The sequence below is a fragment of the Eucyclogobius newberryi genome, unplaced genomic scaffold, assembly GCF_026437365.1.
Source record: "Eucyclogobius newberryi isolate DKJ021-1_F unplaced genomic scaffold, fEucNew1.0.hap1 SCAF_12, whole genome shotgun sequence".
Classification (NCBI taxonomy): domain Eukaryota; kingdom Metazoa; phylum Chordata; class Actinopteri; order Gobiiformes; family Gobiidae; genus Eucyclogobius; species Eucyclogobius newberryi.
Genome location: NW_027315746.1, coordinates 13,382,975 through 13,400,746, shown reverse-complemented (window position 1 = coordinate 13,400,746; position 17,772 = coordinate 13,382,975). Strand labels below are relative to the sequence as shown.

At 40.0% G+C, this 17,772-nt stretch overlaps 1 protein-coding gene across 1 annotated transcript in view; it reads left to right on the top strand.

The window, feature by feature from the left end:
- Positions 1–17,772, top strand: part of b4galt2 (UDP-Gal:betaGlcNAc beta 1,4- galactosyltransferase, polypeptide 2) — a 184,138-nt gene that overhangs the window by 153,321 nt on the left and 13,045 nt on the right. Inside the window, exon 5 of the mRNA XM_072440866.1 lies at positions 7,214–7,336. Coding sequence (XP_072296967.1) covers positions 7,214–7,336 — 123 coding nt within the window. The remainder of the gene's footprint in view (positions 1–7,213; positions 7,337–17,772) is intronic.

Here is a 17,772-nt window from a genome sequence, read left to right as displayed (position 1 = left end):
TGCAGACGGCTTGGTTTTCATATTTGCCCCCACCCTTGTGAAGAGCGATCTGGCTCCCCTGCCCAACCCGCGACGTAGTCTCAGAGCGCGTGTGCCCCGCCCACCCCGTGACGTAGTCTCAGAGATCGTGTCCCCCACCCACCCCGTGACGTAGTCTCAGAGATCGTGTCCCCCACCCACCCCGTGACGTAGTCTCAGAGCGTGTGTGTGCCCCGCCCACCCGTGACGTAGTCTCACAGCGTGTGTGTCCCCCACCCACCCCGTGACGTAGTCTCAGAGCGTGTGTGTCCCCCGCCCACCCCGTGACGTTGTATCAGAGAGCCTGTGTCCCCGCCCACCCGTGACGTAGTCTCAGCGAGAGCGTGTGTGCCCCGCCCACCCGTGACGTAGTCTCTAAGATCGTGTCCCCCACCCACAACGTGACGTAGTCTCAGAGAGCCTGTGTCCCCGCCCACCCGTGACGTAGTCTCAGAGATCGTGTCCCCCACCCACCCCGTGACGTAGTCTCAGAGATCGTGTCCCCCACCCACCCCGTGACGTAGTCTCAGAGCGTGTGTGTGCCCCACCCACCCGTGACGTAGTCTCACAGCGTGTGTGTCCCCCACCCACCCTGTGACGTAGTCTCAGAGCGTGTGTGTCCCCCGCCCACCCCGTGACGTAGTATCAGAGAGCCTGTGTCCCCGCCCACCCGTGACGTAGTCTCAGCGAGAGCGTGTGTGCCCCGCCCACCCGTGACGTAGTCTCAGAGAGAGCGTATGTGCCCCGCCCACCCGTGACGTAGTCTCAGAGAGAGCGTGTGTGCCCCGCCCACCCCGGAGGCGGTGGGGGTGTAAACAGAGGCAGAGGTGACAGCGTGGACACAGCCGCACGCGAGAATCAACATTCTATTTATCATAGACCTGAGCCTTATGTTCTGGACCCAGAGTGAGACCCAGAGTTTGAAGTGCACGCAGTAGAAGTACCACGACCACTACCTCTGGTTATGATGCGGTCTTGCCTCCACCCCCGTCAGTTTGCAGATCCGAAGAAAGGAGATAGTCTGTAATATAGCTAAAAACTGCGGGAATCAATCAAAAAAACACTCTGGGTACATATATGAAGCACAAATAGCAATGTAAGAAGGTTAAAAGCTCTGAAAAGTCAATTTTGCATGTTACAGGACCTTTAAAGTTCAATGGCACAAAAACAGCCAGAAAAGAAAAAAAAAACATTACATTGAACTAAAAAAACTTAATTTTGCTTCTAAAATTCTGCTTCTGCAATTATTATTAGTCGCAATTATTATTTTTTGGTTCTAACGATAATATTGTGATGTGAATAATCTCGATTATCGCTTAACATAATAATCGTGACATCCCTACTGGTGACACACATTGATATAGAAACACATGATTATTAATATTCAGTATTGCAGCCGAACATGAGAAAATGTAATTTCCAAAAAACATATACTCTCTTATAATCCATGCACGCTGTATAAACCTCGTATCTCAATTATCTAAAAGCTGTGCTCTGTGACTCATGAACCAAACATGAGCCGCTGCTGTTGTACTTCAGGAGTTATTCTGACCCCAAACTCCATAGACGGTGTTCAATAAGCTAATGCTTTTGGGCACGTGCACCAGTTCCACCTCTGCTGCTGGGGCACGTTAGCATTAAATAAAATATACAGTTGCATTGACATTGTGTTTAATGAGGCGAAAAAACACTAAATGGATTGTGGTTTGTCTTTGGTACGTATTCTGGTCCTTCGGCTGACTTACTGAAACACTCGGTCACAGGAGGCAAAGTCAAAGCTATGAACAAATGTGTAGTGGGTGTGACGAAATATCAAAATACTGATTAACCTTTATTTTATGAATATTTCACTACAGTTGTGTTGCTTATTTGTGGAAATGAAATACAGTTGAGCATCATCCCACTCAACTTCAGACTCTGTACTTGGGCCTCAAAACTCCTGTCGTGGACACAATAAATGCAAAGTATTTTTAAATATTCTTTGCAAAACAAGCACTAATAGGCCTGACTATATACGTTGTCACAGATAATGGCCTCTAAAGGCAGCCGGCCGGTGTAAATGTTTCAAAACTCTCGAGCGGCAAGTCGTTTGTCACTAACCTTCAACCATGATGTTATTTTAGGATTGTCACTGCGCTCATATTACAGGCACTCAAACTTTAATGATGAATGTTCAAAGCGCTGGCAGTCAAAGTCAGGTCAAATAAAGCACATTTCTATTACCTCTTGCTCCACGCCGAACTCGGCACCAGGCAAACCCCGGGGGTCACCTTGTAATCTGTTCATGCTGATTTCTAAAACATGACGTAAATGAAATTATCCGTCCGGGGCTTGCGCTGAATATTAGATGATATTACACGGCATTATGTTGTAGTAATACACTTGATGCATAAGTACAAATGGCTGAGCGTGTTGGACAATGAGCACTGTCAGGCTGCACTCCCAATTACTACAGTGCACAATACGCTGATTAGGTCTAGTGGTGTCTCCAGATGAAAGGCACAAATGATCCCAGAATGCATTGAGAGTCGAGTATAGCGATATTCATTTCTTGATTGGTTACGGCAAATACGCAATAATGTCGTATTCATGTGCAATACTCATGAGCAATAATGTCATATTCATGTGCAATACTCATAAGCAATAATGTCGTATTCATGTGCAATACTCATACGCAATAATGTCATATTCATGTGCAATACTCATACGCAATGTCATATTCATGTGCAATACTCATAAGTAATAATGTCATATTCATGTGCAATACTCATAAGCAATAATGTCGTATTCATGTGCAATACTCAATAATGTCATATTCATGTGCAATAGTCATACGCAATAATGTCATATTCATGTCCAATACTCATACGCAATAACGTCATATTCATGTGCAATACTCAATAATGTCATATTCATGTGCAATAGTCAATAATGTCATATTCATGTGCAATACTCATACACAATAATGTCATATTCATGTGCAATACTCATACGCAATAATGTCATATTCATGTGCAATACTCATACGCAATAATGTCATATTCATGTGCAATACTCATACGCAATAATGTCATATTCATGTGCAATACTCATACACAATAATATCATATTCATGTGCAATACTCATACGGAATAATGTCATATTCATGTGCAATACTCATAAGCAATAATGTCGTATTCATGTGCAATACTCATACGCAATAATGTCATATTCATGTGCAATACGCAATAATGTCATATTCATGTGCAATACGCAATAATGTCATATTCATGTGCAATACTCATACGCAATAATGTCATATTCATGTGCAATACTCATACGCAATAATGTCATAGTCATATGCAATACTCATACGCAATAATGTCATATTCATGTGCAATACTCATATGCAATAATGTCATATTCATGGGCAATACTCATACGCAATAATATCATATTCATGTGCAATACTCATACGGAATAATGTCATATTCATGTGCAATACTCATACGGAATAATGTCATATTCATGTGCAATACTGATACGCAATAATGTCATATTCATGTGCATAGAACTGCTGTAAACAAGAGTGTTTACTTTACCACTATGATAGTATTGTTTTGCCTTATGTTAGCTCATTTTTTATTTTTATTTTATTTATCTTTTTATTGTAGAAAAAGCTTCAGTTGTAGTCATCTGGACTCAGTTAGAAAAAATAGACGTTTCGACTCTCATCCAAGAGTCATTGTCAATAAAAGAATTTAGGTCGAGAACTCCGATATTAATACTGTTCTGTGGTAAGACCCGCCCATTGGGCGGAGCCTTCCTGAAGTAGAAAGAGTTGTTTGTTTCAACAGAAACTCCCCCCTTGTATCTACCGAGCTAGCCTATTCAGAATTTTAATGGGCTATTAGAATCCTCTTAGTCTTTGTGAGACCCTGGCTCAACCACCCTGAGTACCTGATTAGCATTTAAATGTTCTGGTCCTGGTCCTCTACCTTTCCAGGGGTTCAGTATACCATTATAGATACCAGGAAGATTGAATCTTAGCCCTCCATTTCTGTTTAAAGAAGGTCTTTCTTTTTTAACAAAAAAGAGCAGATACTGGTCCGTGTGTGTAGGTTTCCTATATACTTCTATTTGGAGCTTCCCGTCCTCTCCTCTGATCGTGGAACAATCAAGAAAGGCCAAGCGATTCTCCTTAGCGTCTTCTCTTGTAAACCTGATATGTGGGTCCACCACCCACTACAGCACAAGCTGGGTGTGATCAGAACCTTACAACACAGAGCTCAAGGTGTGCCCACCAGCTCAGAGGGCAAGAAGAAAGAGGAAAAACATGTCCGAAATGCCCTCTCAGCCTGTGGTTACCCCGCTTGGGCTCTCAACAGAGTGAAGAGAACCAAGAAGCAGAACAAAAGGGAAACTGAACAGAGAAGGAAGGGTGTTTCTATCCCTTATGTGTCTGGCCTGTCGAAAAAAACTGCAGAGAATTTTTAGACAACACGAAGTCCCTGTTTATTTTAAACCAGGAAACACTTTAAGACAAAAACTGGTTCACCCTAAGGACAAGTTGCCGACTCAAAAACAGAGCAATGTAGTTTACTCGATCCAATGCAGTGAAGAAAGCTGTAAAGAACGTTACATAGGTGAGACTAAACAGCCTCTACACAAGAGGCTCTATCAGCACAGAAGAAATACAAGTTCAGGACCTCAGAGTGCCGTGCATCTCCACCTTGAAGCCTCTAATCACTCGTTTGAAGACGGTGAGGTGAAGGTTTTAAGCAGGGAGAAAAGATGGTTTGAAAGAGGAGTCAAGGAAGCTGTTTTTGTTAAAAAAGAAAGACCTTCTTTAAACAGAAATGGAGGACTAAGATTCAATCTTCCTGGTATCTATAATGGTATACTGAACCCCTGGAAAGGTAGAGGACCAGGACCAGGACATTTAGATGCTAATCAGGTACTCAGGGTGGTTGAGCCAGGTCTCACAAAGACAAAGAGGTTTCTAATAGCCCATTAAAATTCTGAATAGGCTAGCTCGGTAGATACAAGGGGGGAGTTTCTGTTGAAACAAACAACTCCTTCTACTTCAGGAAGGCTCCTCCCAATGGGTGGGTCTTACCACAGAACAGTATTAATATCGGAGTTCTCGATCTAAATTCTTTTATTGACAATGACTCTTGGATGAGAGTCGAAACGTCTATTTTTTCAAACTGAGTCCAGATGACTACAACTGAAGCTTTTTCTACTATGGAACACGCCTGGACGAATGAGGGATTACACCGACTTATCTTTTTATTGTTTTATTTTTTTCTCTATTCCCTATTAAGAATATGAGAGGTTCTGTACATAGGAGTTTTGTTTATTAGAGTTTTTTTTCTATTAAGAGTGTTATCTGTTCTTTTCTTCTTTATCTACTTGCGTTGCAACACCGAAATTTCTCCATTTTGTGGCCAAATAAAGGCATATCTTATCTTATCTTAAATCATCTGCCCCCTACAGGCCGATCGTAATATCAGTTGTTTATGGGCTAGTATTGTCAAAAGTATTGTATGTTGTATTAAAGGTGGTATGGACGATTTTTCTCAGCAAATTTTTTATCATATTTCCTCGTGGCGTGGATAAATCATTGGTCCTGCCACGTATCAATGATAAAACGCACCTACCGCTCACCTGCAGCCGCGTCAGGCTCGTCCCCACGTTTCCGCGTGCCTAAGCGTATGGATCTATCATAATATAGTTCCCTCAGTGTACGGGGCAAAATGAAGACGGAGAAAGACAGTTCGAGCTGACGCAGAAGTGGACAAAAATCTACGGGAGACGAGCGATGCGATGCGCTCCGTTGCGCTACTAAACAAACGCACGTGTGTGTTGTATCAGTCCACACGGGGGAGTGCGCATGCGCACTTCTGCCTGTTTTCTCAAATCGCCGAAAAATCGTCCATACCGCCTTTAAGTCTATTATGCAGCGTTTGAAGTAGTAATTAAGGCAAATATGATGACACTTTATTTTATTTCTATGTTGTTGGTGGTAGAAAACATACTATGACTTGTTTTTCCACCATCACCATGTCCCTGTCACACGGCGTAGCATGTTGTTGTGTTGAATACAGTGACATATATATTCAGTCTGCCTGAGGTCAGACTTCAGGCTCTTGTCACGACCCTCCAGCAGATGGTTGTCCCGGATCACCAGACCCAATTCTGTGGAAGTAAAATCCCATACAGTGAACAATAGAAGTGTTTGTCTCCGTCACAGTGAGTGTAATCTCCAAACAGAAAGGTTGACACAGCAGTAGAGAACAATTGTGTGGTACAAACAATGGAAGAATATAATGTTTTGATTGGAGTAATTGGGGAAAGGTCTCTCAAGATTCAAATAATATCCCGTCCTTGTTGAGGCAATCTTCTGATTTTTAATTTTCCCCCCAGGACGCAATCAGCATAATATTAGGCGGCTGAAGAATGCAATAATCATAATAATTATTAATGTGTCTGCAACTTTTACAGAAAATAGTTGCAACTTTTCTGGTGGTGGTTCTTTCACCTTTGTCCCTGTAGATGTTTTTGCTCAGAATGTTCCTCAATATAAGTTTTAATATATAGTATATGTAGTCTCTTTACTTGAACATCATTTTCATATTAAGAATTAAGTATAAGATAAGATATTCCTTTATTGTCCACACATGGGGAAATGGCATTGTTGCAACGCAGTAGATACAGAGGAAAAGGACAGATCACTTATAGGAAGTTCAAAAAAAAACACTCTTAATAGAAGAACTCTTATAAACAAAACTCTTACAAACAAAACTGAATGGAGTGGAAAAATAAAGATAAAATAAAATAAAAACAAAATAAAAACAGCTAGCGTAAGACAAGGTAATACTAATAATAATGGTTCTATTTTCATCAGTTGTATGCACATGAACGTGACACTATTGCATGTGAGTACGACAGTAATTGCACATGAATATGACGGTATTGCACATGATTAAGTCAGTATTGCACATGGTTAAGTCAGTATTGCAGGTGTTCAGGGCTAGCAGTGTTTGTTATAAAGTCTGACAGCAGCAGGACTTTATAACAAACTAAGTATCCATGGCTACGAGCAAAACATGTCTAAAACGTGTCTCTTCCCACAGTCTTGTGTACGGTCGTTTGTCTCTTTTCTCTCACTGATATATTGATCGTAACCCAGTCCAATTTTGTCGCTTGCAGACTGCCGTATGCTGGTTACTTCGGAGGCGTTTCGGGGCTCAGTAAAAAACAGTTTCTGAAAATTAACGGATTCCCAAACGAGTACTGGGGCTGGGGAGGAGAGGACGACGACATCTACAACAGGTACGACTCCCACACAACTGTAAATACAATATGAGAGAGGCTTGTAAAACGTGTATTAATTTCATAGTTTAAAGATTGACAATAACTAATTTGTGCTTGTAATTCTGAGTTATTTGGTGCCTGACACTTTCCCTCTTGTTCATAATAATGACCTTGACTCCATGCAGTGTATTTGAACTGAATGATGTGCAAAAATAAAAGGTATTTTGTTGGAAGAAAACCATTTGAGAACCACTTTGAGTGTCTCAGGGTTGTTCCTCTATCATTGTTCAACATTACTGGACCTTTATGAACCTATAGCAAACATTTAAACTGGAAAAGTAGTTCCTGCAGCCTCAAGTTCTCTCCACTGCACATATTATTATATTATGTGTCATTCATCCTTGTATATCTTATGTTATCTTTTAATGCAAACTGTCTTTGTTTTGAGTCTATCCACATATCTAATAAATCATAAATATATCTATTAATTATTTGATGGAAAATGTGAACATCTGTAATCGTTTAAGCTAAAAGGTTTTTACAAAAGTGCTTATTTCCATGTGTTCTTCCTAAGCACGTGGCAAAAGAGCACCAAAAATGTACAAAATACAAAAAGAAAACTGTAGATTTTAGATGTATTAAATATCCTCAAATGTGTCATTCCCAGCATCAGAAAGCAGATAAAACATCCACATCAAAGTTAACATTATAAATAGGCCTTTGCAAAAACGAACACACTAAGAATATAACTACTGAAGAGCTCAAGGTACAAAAGACTTTTCTGTTTTTTTATCGTACTGTAAAAGACATGAAAAGTTCAAAGCAGTAACAGAACCTTTATCCGCTTTTTGAGCACTGCCAGCACTGCATATGCCCTTCCTGTTATATTCTGTGCACTGACTGGATGCGTATACTTCTTGTTTTCCACAGTAATATTACTTTAACGTACATGTCTGCACCTTTTTCTGTTGAAAGTGCATTTTCCCCTGACACAGTTGACCACTCGTACATATAAAGCTCCCACTGCACAAATGCCTCGTTCGTACTCATGGCATAAAACATATTCACAGATGCTTAAAGTTGCACTATGTAATGTTTCTAGTTTCACCGAATTTTCTCCTCTGCTTTGTCGGAATGTTCCACAGTACGACATTATGTATTTACAGAGGTTTTCTTTGCTCAAACATACATTGAAAAACATACATTATTACTCTGAGTGGTTGTTTCCATGGAGATATATCAAAGTTTAATGCATTACTGTAGTGCATTCCAGGAACAATCTCTGTGGAGACAATTAGATGGTGGAAAGCAGAAAAGTGACAGAGTGCACCTTAAAGCCACTGTTATTGGACATGAGTGAGTGCAGTTTTTAGATGGCGGTGGTAGTTTCAGTAGCGGGCGATAGCACGCCTTTTTCTTTCACACATTCATCAAAATGTCAAAATAAAAGTGCACTCTGACTGTGAAAGTTTCCGATGAGGGCTGCGTCTCCACTGTACCGCGTTGTACTTATCTACTGTGCATTTATTGCTCCAAAATACCTGGGAAAACATGCATTCTTACTGTGCACAGGCTCGCCTCTCCACAGATCTTGTCTGTAACTTGGCCTGGTGAGGTCAAATGCTTGTCTCCTTGGAGGTATTTAAGTTTAATACTCATCCATGGGTAACATTACAGGCATTCTCCACCAGAAAAGTGAAATGTGCCCCTTCAAAAGTTTACATTATGCCAGATATATTTACATAAAATTGCTGTCTGTGCGTCTATCTACAATAATCACATATTATTGGTCTATTGCCTTAATATTGCCCGTCGTAGATTTAATATCCTGTAAAATGTATGTCAAATATCACATTAGCGAGACAGGGTTAAATCAGACCTTTCCACTGATTTATCATTGTTGAATTAAGGAGTAATTAACACGTAAATTAACCTTATACGGCTCTTTAGTCTGTGTGTAACGACGTGCTCACATTCACAAATATAATTATCTCAGAAGCGCATGGAAATAAGAGGAACAGGTCGTTTTGATACAGAGACTCAGGCGTGATTTAAGAGCTTTGAACCATTACTTTAATTTCCCATTCACCCAGCCATTTCACAGAGCTTAGCATGCTTAATTAACAGGTGAACTGACACTGTGAAGTGTGACGTCTGTGGATAATAGAGAAGTGCGATCGCGCTCGCACAGGCTCTACAGAACATCTAGGACTTGTAAAAAGCAGTTTGAATGCTGTGTTTGATTGCTGTCCGTCGTCACTGTGAAAATGCAAACAAAAATACTGCTTTTGAATGGCCCGTGTCAGTCTGGGCAGTGTCGAGGAGATTACCATTGTTTACCGGAGCCTGGCGAGATGCGATAAAACTGATGGGTGAGCGTGGACGCAATTATATGTCCAAAGAATGACGGATGAAGTTCACCTCGCGGAGAGAAGGGCGAACCAGGCCATTAGATGCTGGAGATGTTCCCTTACAATATTCCCCGTACATCACCCTATCAGTTTAAACTGCCTTGACATGTGAAGAGGATGTGTCATTAAACAGGACCATATACGTACTACAGTGTGGGCTGTAGGAACAGGACACTATGGGCCTAAGTCGATTATTAAGTAAGGCAGTACTATAAAATGTAGAATGATGCATAGAACTGTACTGGAGATGCTCATGAACAGACCATGAATCAGTTTCAAGCAAATGACTATTCAACCGGACTGACTTAACCATGTGCAATACCGTCATATTCATGTGCAATACTGACTTAACCATGTGCAATACCGTCATATTCATGTGCAATACTGACTTAACCATGTGCAATACCGTCATATTCATGTGCAATACTGAATTAACCATGTGCAATACTGTCATATTCATGTGCAATTGCTGTCATACTCACAAGCAATTATGGCCATATTCATGTGCATATAACTGATGTAAATAAGAGTATTTACTTACCATTAGTATTAGTATTATTTAGTCTTATGCTAGCTATTTTTATTTTATTTATTATTATTTTATTTTATTTCTTTATAATTTTATTTTATTTTATTTTTTTCCTCCATTCCCTATTAAGATATGAGACGAGTTTTGTTAATAAGAGTTTTTTGTTTTGTTTATAAGAGTTCTTCTATTAAGAGTGTTTTTATTTATTTTTTTAAACTTCCTATAAGTTATCTGTCCTTTCCTCTGTATCTACTGCGTTGTAACACCGAAATTTCCCCATGTGTGGACAATAAAGGAATATCTTATCTTATCTTATCTACCTCTTGTGTTTGGACTGATAGGTAATAAATGTTCCTCAATTAACTTAAAAAGACAATAGATCAATGTAGGACACCTTATTCTTCTGGGCATGTCACTAGTTGAGTGATTTCCACAGTTTGGTGACACCTGAACTAATACCGTATTTTCTGGACTATAAGTCGCACTGGAGTATAAGTCGGACCAGCCAAAAAATGCATAATAGAAGAGAAAAAAGCATATAGAAGTTGCACTGGAGTATGAAATGCGGTTCAAGTGTGAAAATAACAAATACTATCACATATAAATCACTCTGGAGTATAAGTAAAAGTATAAGTACACAAGTATAAATATAAGTATAAGTCGTACCCCGGCCAAAACTATGAAAAAAGATGTGAGACTTACACAGTGGATTCTGTCAAGGTTAGACATGTCTCTAGTGGTTACTGCTTATGTTTGGCACACTGAATATCTAAAATAGTGAATGGTCCTATTTATATAGCGCTTTTCAAGGCACTTAAAGCGTTTTACATCAAGGAACCGGTCACACATTCACACACCAGCGTATGCAGACACTGTGGTCGAGGCGGGTTAAGTGTCTTGTCTAAGGACACAAGTTTAGCCTGTAACTAAAAATTATTTTGTAATCCACAAGTCAGTGATCATTTCTGTTGTACATTGAGACTTTTTAAATACATCTTCAACCAAATAGTGGTAATATATTGACTTGGGGCTTCAAGATAGACAATATTTACAGGTAACAAAGTGTATTAATGAGGAAAATATGAAATAGTTTATTATTTTTTCACATTTTAAATTAGAGATCAACCCACATGGGTTTTTTCATGACCAATGCCAATACCGATTGTTACAACCCAGAGAGAAGGTCAGTGTATCTTTTTGCACAGAGGTATAAGATTTGTTAATAGTTGCTTCATATCTACAGCAATCATTTTTATTGGCTCTGCAGAGGTGCCTTGTATAGAATGCATAGAATGGGTCCTTTTGTTCTATATCCGAGTGCATTCCCTCCAACCCATCAATATATAAATGTATGTAGGAAGCGGAAGTTGCTGCAGTTGCACATGTGCTGCCCTTGGCTCTGCTCAGGCTACTCTGAGAGCTTAGGGATGAAACAGAATAGATGATAGGCCAGTGTGAGTGTGTGTGTGTGTGTGTGTGTGTGTGTGTGTGTGTGTGTGTGCGGTGCGTGGGGGGGGTCTGTCAGCTCCCCTCCGCGGAACAGGTACAGTCATTGCCCCAGGCCCCTGCTACATGCTCAGTTCATCCTCTCAGCAGTGGGTGGAGTGGGCTGTTGTGGAGAAGTGGCATGTGTCCACATTTCTTGGGGCCAGGGCAGATCTCAGTGCTGGGGACAGACTCTTCCCTCGGGGCCCAGGGAGGGTCCTGTGTCAGAGCTGGTCCTGCCATGCTCTGCGGCAGCACAAGAGAGAGGAAGGAGATGGTTGGAAGGTGGAATAATTACTAGACATTTTTTATAAAAAATAATATGAACAATACAATGGGTGGGCAATAAATCCAAATGTAGCCAATATTGTGTCTGTTGTTTTTAAAAAATATACAACATTTGAACATTTAGTATATTTATAGTGAAAAATTCTTCAAAAATGGCAGATTAAAAATCTAAATTAAAAAGGTTATGTAAACCTTCAAATAAGGGTATGATATTACTGCACTTTTGTGATATTTATAGATAAAATATGTTACTAGACATGTTTCACATTTCTGTTGGATTAACATAATATCAGAATCAGAAAAGGTTTATTTATTTATTTCATTGTCATTGAACAAAATTCACAAACATAGGAATATGTAGGAGTATATATATATATATATATATATATATATATATATATATATATATATATATATATATATATAGTATAATATATGTATAGTATAATATATATATTTGGTGAATGGAAGCACTAGCAATGGAATCAATGTAAAATGTGTAAAATAGCGACACTGAGAGGAGAAATAAAGTCCAGACAGATGGAGGTTCAAAGAGGAGGTCTGGGGCAGTGTGACTCTGGGAGGATCAACTTATCGACTGCCAGGTCAGGGTTCAAATCTATGAGTTAATTTGCCTTTGAACGAGACGGGACAGTCTGTCCTTTTATCGGCCCATCACATCCCGTTGGGTTGCTATTGCTCTCCAGTGACAGATTGTAGTCTTTTTCAGGAATGACTTTGAAATATTTGAGTGCTTTGATGTTTTAAGTGCTCTGTACAGTTTGATATCATTGGATAACTGAAAAAATGAGGTTTGAACTCAACTAACCAACCACTTTCATTTGTTGGCAATACAAATTGATAGATTGATAAGTTCAATGTCATATTGTGGAAGATTTTAGGCATAGATCTCCATGTGACAAGCAGATGGTTGTCACACAAGCCTCTTTCTTAACACTACACCATAAACATGACATGCCATATTTGTATCAACATTTAACACTACTTATAATTTCTTCACACATCAGCCTGTAAACACACAATATGCAGGTGAAAAATAGTAGAACACGCGAAGAAGAAGCTGTGTGATTGAGGTTGTGAAGTCTTTATAACTAAATAAGCTCATTCCATTAAGTTAAAGCCATCCTGTGTTTATACGACGGACGATGTTCCTTGTCTGGTCTTGTATCTGTCAGACTGACGCCTTAGAGAAGTGTTGATGAGGCGTGGCGGCGCTCGTGGGATAAGCTGGTGATGTCAATGTGGGTAAACATTCATTACTGCTTCGATAGGAGCTGCAAATATGTGTTCAGGAAGATGGAAAACAGACAAGGTGTGTCACAAAAGCGCAATTTAAACTCGTAAATGAAGTCTAAGCACTGCATTAGTAACAGTGATCTACTTTTACTTTTTGAATCCGTCAATGATCCTTTTGGGTATTTTTAATTGAAAGGTCCACAGCTATGAGTGAGTGTTGTTTGGAGCCGATACAGACTTCTGAGGAAATAGTTTGACCACATTTTGAGTTTAATTACAATGATTAAAAGTCTGTGTTGATCGTGCTCATGAATGAATATTGAAAGACATATCGTCATATCGCCCTGCGCTATTTTTGAAAGTTTCACTAATAGATTCCGCTGGCCTTATTTGTGCTTAATTCTGTCACCTTGCAGGACTTGGGACCAAGATTAGATTAGATTAGATTAGATCAGTGTTTATTGTCCCTGCAGGGAAAACATTGCCAACCTCCAGTGTCAACTCTCATTATGATTACAAATTTTTACAAACATGGACAAAATTTGCATATTGTTAGGTATTGACTTCAACTACTTGGGAGCAGAAGGAGTAAATTATATATTTATATCATTTATAGCGAGTTAGACTGAACTCTTCTATAGTTTCCACTGGGTTCGTTCATTGACATTATGTCCCTGCATGGCGAACATAGATATATGATATTTTGCAGCAATTACAGAACAACTTCTTAACCCTATTTTAGTCAAACAAATGCATTTAAAGGCACTGTACTCTATGTTCAATGTCAAAAAACTGAAAAACACAGCAAGTTAATATCACGCCATCCGTTTCCTTCCTTACTTTCCAAACGAAAACATCTTGATGAGTTTGAATTTCACAATTTTCAGGGGCCAAAACTTCGTTGAAGTTTGGACGTCAACAACAACTAGTCACGATTGATAAAAAAAATATGTATAATGATTTTATAGCGTGATGCAGACAGCCCGCAGCACTCTTATTTTGACCCTAAGAGCTGCTTATACAATATATCTGAACTGGGGCTAAACTAAATCTGGCACAGCGCCTTCAGCTGCACAATCTTCCTAAACGTCTCCAATAGGAACAACATACAGTTCTGTCATTACAACCACATCCTGTCAGTTTAGAACACTGTGACCCTCCCAGCGTGAGAAATCAATGTTTCCTCCCCACATTACTCCTCCCTGTGTCATCGCTGCTCTCCGCCGAGCTCAGGACCCTGGTCTTATCTCTCAATTCTCCTCCGCGCCAGTGCTCTAATGCTATTAAAACGACACTGATGGGAATAGCGGAGCGAAGAGTTAGTCCAACCGCTAATGAATCCAGGTACATTTCCCCCGCTTTGTTACTTTATAGCTGCTTTTATACACGCGTTACTGTATTGCACACAAAAATCCATGGCCGCGGGCATCGACTTAGACGTTTCACGGTCGATGGTACAGGAAGAGGAGGGGGGGGAGGTATTTTAGAAGAGTCGCTGGACGGTCCAAAGTGAGGTGTCTCAAACGGACGTGGTGCCAACCTATCGGGCTGCACGCTGTAATGAAGTCCCCCTGGCCACGTTTATGTAAGAGTTTTATTCCGCCAGTAACGGCAAGAACAGCCCTGTGTGTCTGCGTGTGGAGCTGCAGCGTTTAACCCACGTGTGAGATGAGGACACACAGCCTTTAGCCAGCAGAGGATTAAATAAATAGTTTTGGTACATCAACTATTTTAAGATATGACGAGAAATTCAAGGGAGAAGACTGACTTTCAACCCTGTGCGCTCCCGTCTCCACCGCAGCAGCAGCAGCAGCAGCAGAATCATCCATGTAACGCTTTTGGTGGATGTTCTGCCTCATGCTTGTCTCGTGGAGGTGTTGTTGTTGTTGTTGTTGTTTGTCAAGAATGTGCCACGGTATGACATTAAATTGCTTAAACTGAGACTCCGTCTGCCCCAGAGCTGTACAAACTGTCTTTTCTCCCCGTGGCCACCAAACTGTTCATCTGCTCCCTCCTTACAAGTGATACAGTGACACAGACTGTTTTCCATTGCAGAGAAAAGATTCAGTTCTAGTCATCTGGACACTGTTTTTAGAAAATATAACAATAGCTTTTCTAAAATAGTCTCCAGATGACAACAACTGGATCTATTTCCTACAGTGTTCCTTATGGTATATTTCCTTATACAAGCAGATTTGTATTTATACACACAGTAGCACTTTATATTTAACATTTACGTTGGAATCAATAAAATTATTGAAAAACATAGATCTGACATGTAACTTGGTCTACTGGTATCACATGCTCGTCTCCATGGAGACAAACCACCAGAACAGTTAAGATAAGATAAGATAAGATATTCCTTTATTGTCCACACATGGGGAAATTTCATTGTTGCAATGCAGTAGATACAGAGGAAAAGGACAGATAACTTATAGGAAGTTTAAAATACACTCTTAATAGAAGAACTCTTATAAACAAAACTCTTATAAACAAAAACTCTTATAGACAAAACCTCTCATTCCCTAAAAAAGTTACATACGGCACCTTTAAGTGTGCATCAAATCACAAAATATAATGGGGTTTGTACCATTTCTCTCTTCATGTTTGTAGATCCCATGCACTTTTCACCATTAAAGAATCTTGTGCAATTGTCAATCGCTGTGACAACGCTACTAATTTAGCATCCCTCTGAAACCCATGGATATAAAAGAGCATTTTCAGAGCACTTATAGATGTCTGTGATCAAGGTACATACTGTGCAGTTCATGTCACCTGTCTGTGAAGCCTGTTTAGTATTTACTGACATGATTTACGCCAGAAGTCTGCTTTTTAGTCTAGACTCAATGAAGTTACCATCACCAAATGAGTTTATACAAGACTTTAATTCTACTCATAACTACAGTAATAACTTGAACCGCCTCATTTGACCAGTTTCTGTAAAACGACTGCACTGAATGTTATTAAAATCCTCAAACTGTGATATAAAACACCTTTACTGGCCCGTCCCAGAAGAGCTGTGGAGCGCAGCCATATGCCACTAATAATATCACTGCGAAGTCGCTCCAGCAGCCAATCAAGAGAAGTGCTCTGGGAGGTTCACTGCAGAGTGTTCTTCTGATCAAACGTGTCCAGTAACCAATTATAAACTAGAGAGGGAGCAATAACCTGTATTTTGTACTTTTCTATTTTATTCTCGGTGGGTAAGTAAATCATTACCAAGGAAACAACGTTCAATCAATCAGTTACAGTTTATTTATGGAGCATTTTATAACAATGAGTCATTACACCGTTTATTAACATGCTAAGGATATATTTATATTATTTTCTACTATGTGTTTTTTCATGAAATGCGGCCTATAGTACATTTCAAATGTAATTCATATTTTAAACAGCCTCATACAAAATAAATGATGTTGTGAAAAACATATGCGCTTCTTACTGTAATATATCGTGAATCCACCTGAATAATAGTGTATTTTCTGCTCGTGCTGCTGCTGCTGCTGCTGCTGCTTGTTGTTGGTCAGTGTAGTTTGTGAAAGTCATTTTAGAGTCCTATTTATTCATCACACAAAATGTCACATTGACAGATGAGCAAATGCAGGCTTTTTGGCCTGGAGTCCATTTACAGTTTTCTAATACACTGTGGTGTTACGCAAGAAGATGGAGTTCAGCTCTGTAGAGGGAGAATGTGGAGTTTTTAATGCTTTTGGATATTCTGAATATTTTGTGCTCACGAATGTTATCGATTTATCACTGAACCAAGCTCAGTAATATTCTGGTTGGTGGTTTAATTCCAGTGGCACTCTTGCAAGACGCTTTATTACTCCTGCAGTATGGATGTGAGTGAGATTAACACCCAGGTTTCCACTTGTAAGCCCCAAGCCCACCGTGGCATCATAAGCAGCTTATCACCTCCAAGTTTCTAGAGTGCACGAATAAAGCATTCAAATTGGGGCTAAACCAGGACTAAACCAGGACCAAATCAAGCCTACATCAGAATTAAACTGGGACCAAACAAGTACAACTGTGAGCGCGCCTCAAGTGTCCTGACAGGTGCTACACACAGTACATCGAAGTCATTATTTAAATACAAGCATTTCTATTCCAAATTGTAAGGGAAAAGTAGTAAGACAATAAATGTGTGAGTTTTTGTCTCTCCTATTTAGCTTTTATGGCCCCGGTTCATTCACAATGTTGTTAGTCCAGATCTTCAGACTGTTCTGAATAGTTGGTTTGGTTCTGGTTTGGCCCCGGTTTACGTCGAGGTTTCATCCTCTTTTAGTCTCGGTTTAGCCCTGGTCCACGTTAGTCTTGGCTTCGCATTGTGTTTTGACGTGTGAACAACCGAGCAGCACTGGCTTCCTGGTTTAATTTCTCTTCAGACAGTAGAAGGCTACAACAGTGCGCACAGTTACGGATGCGAAATGGAACAGTTGGCGCGTGTCGGCCCGTGGCTTAAAGCGGAGTGCTGTGTGTGAGTC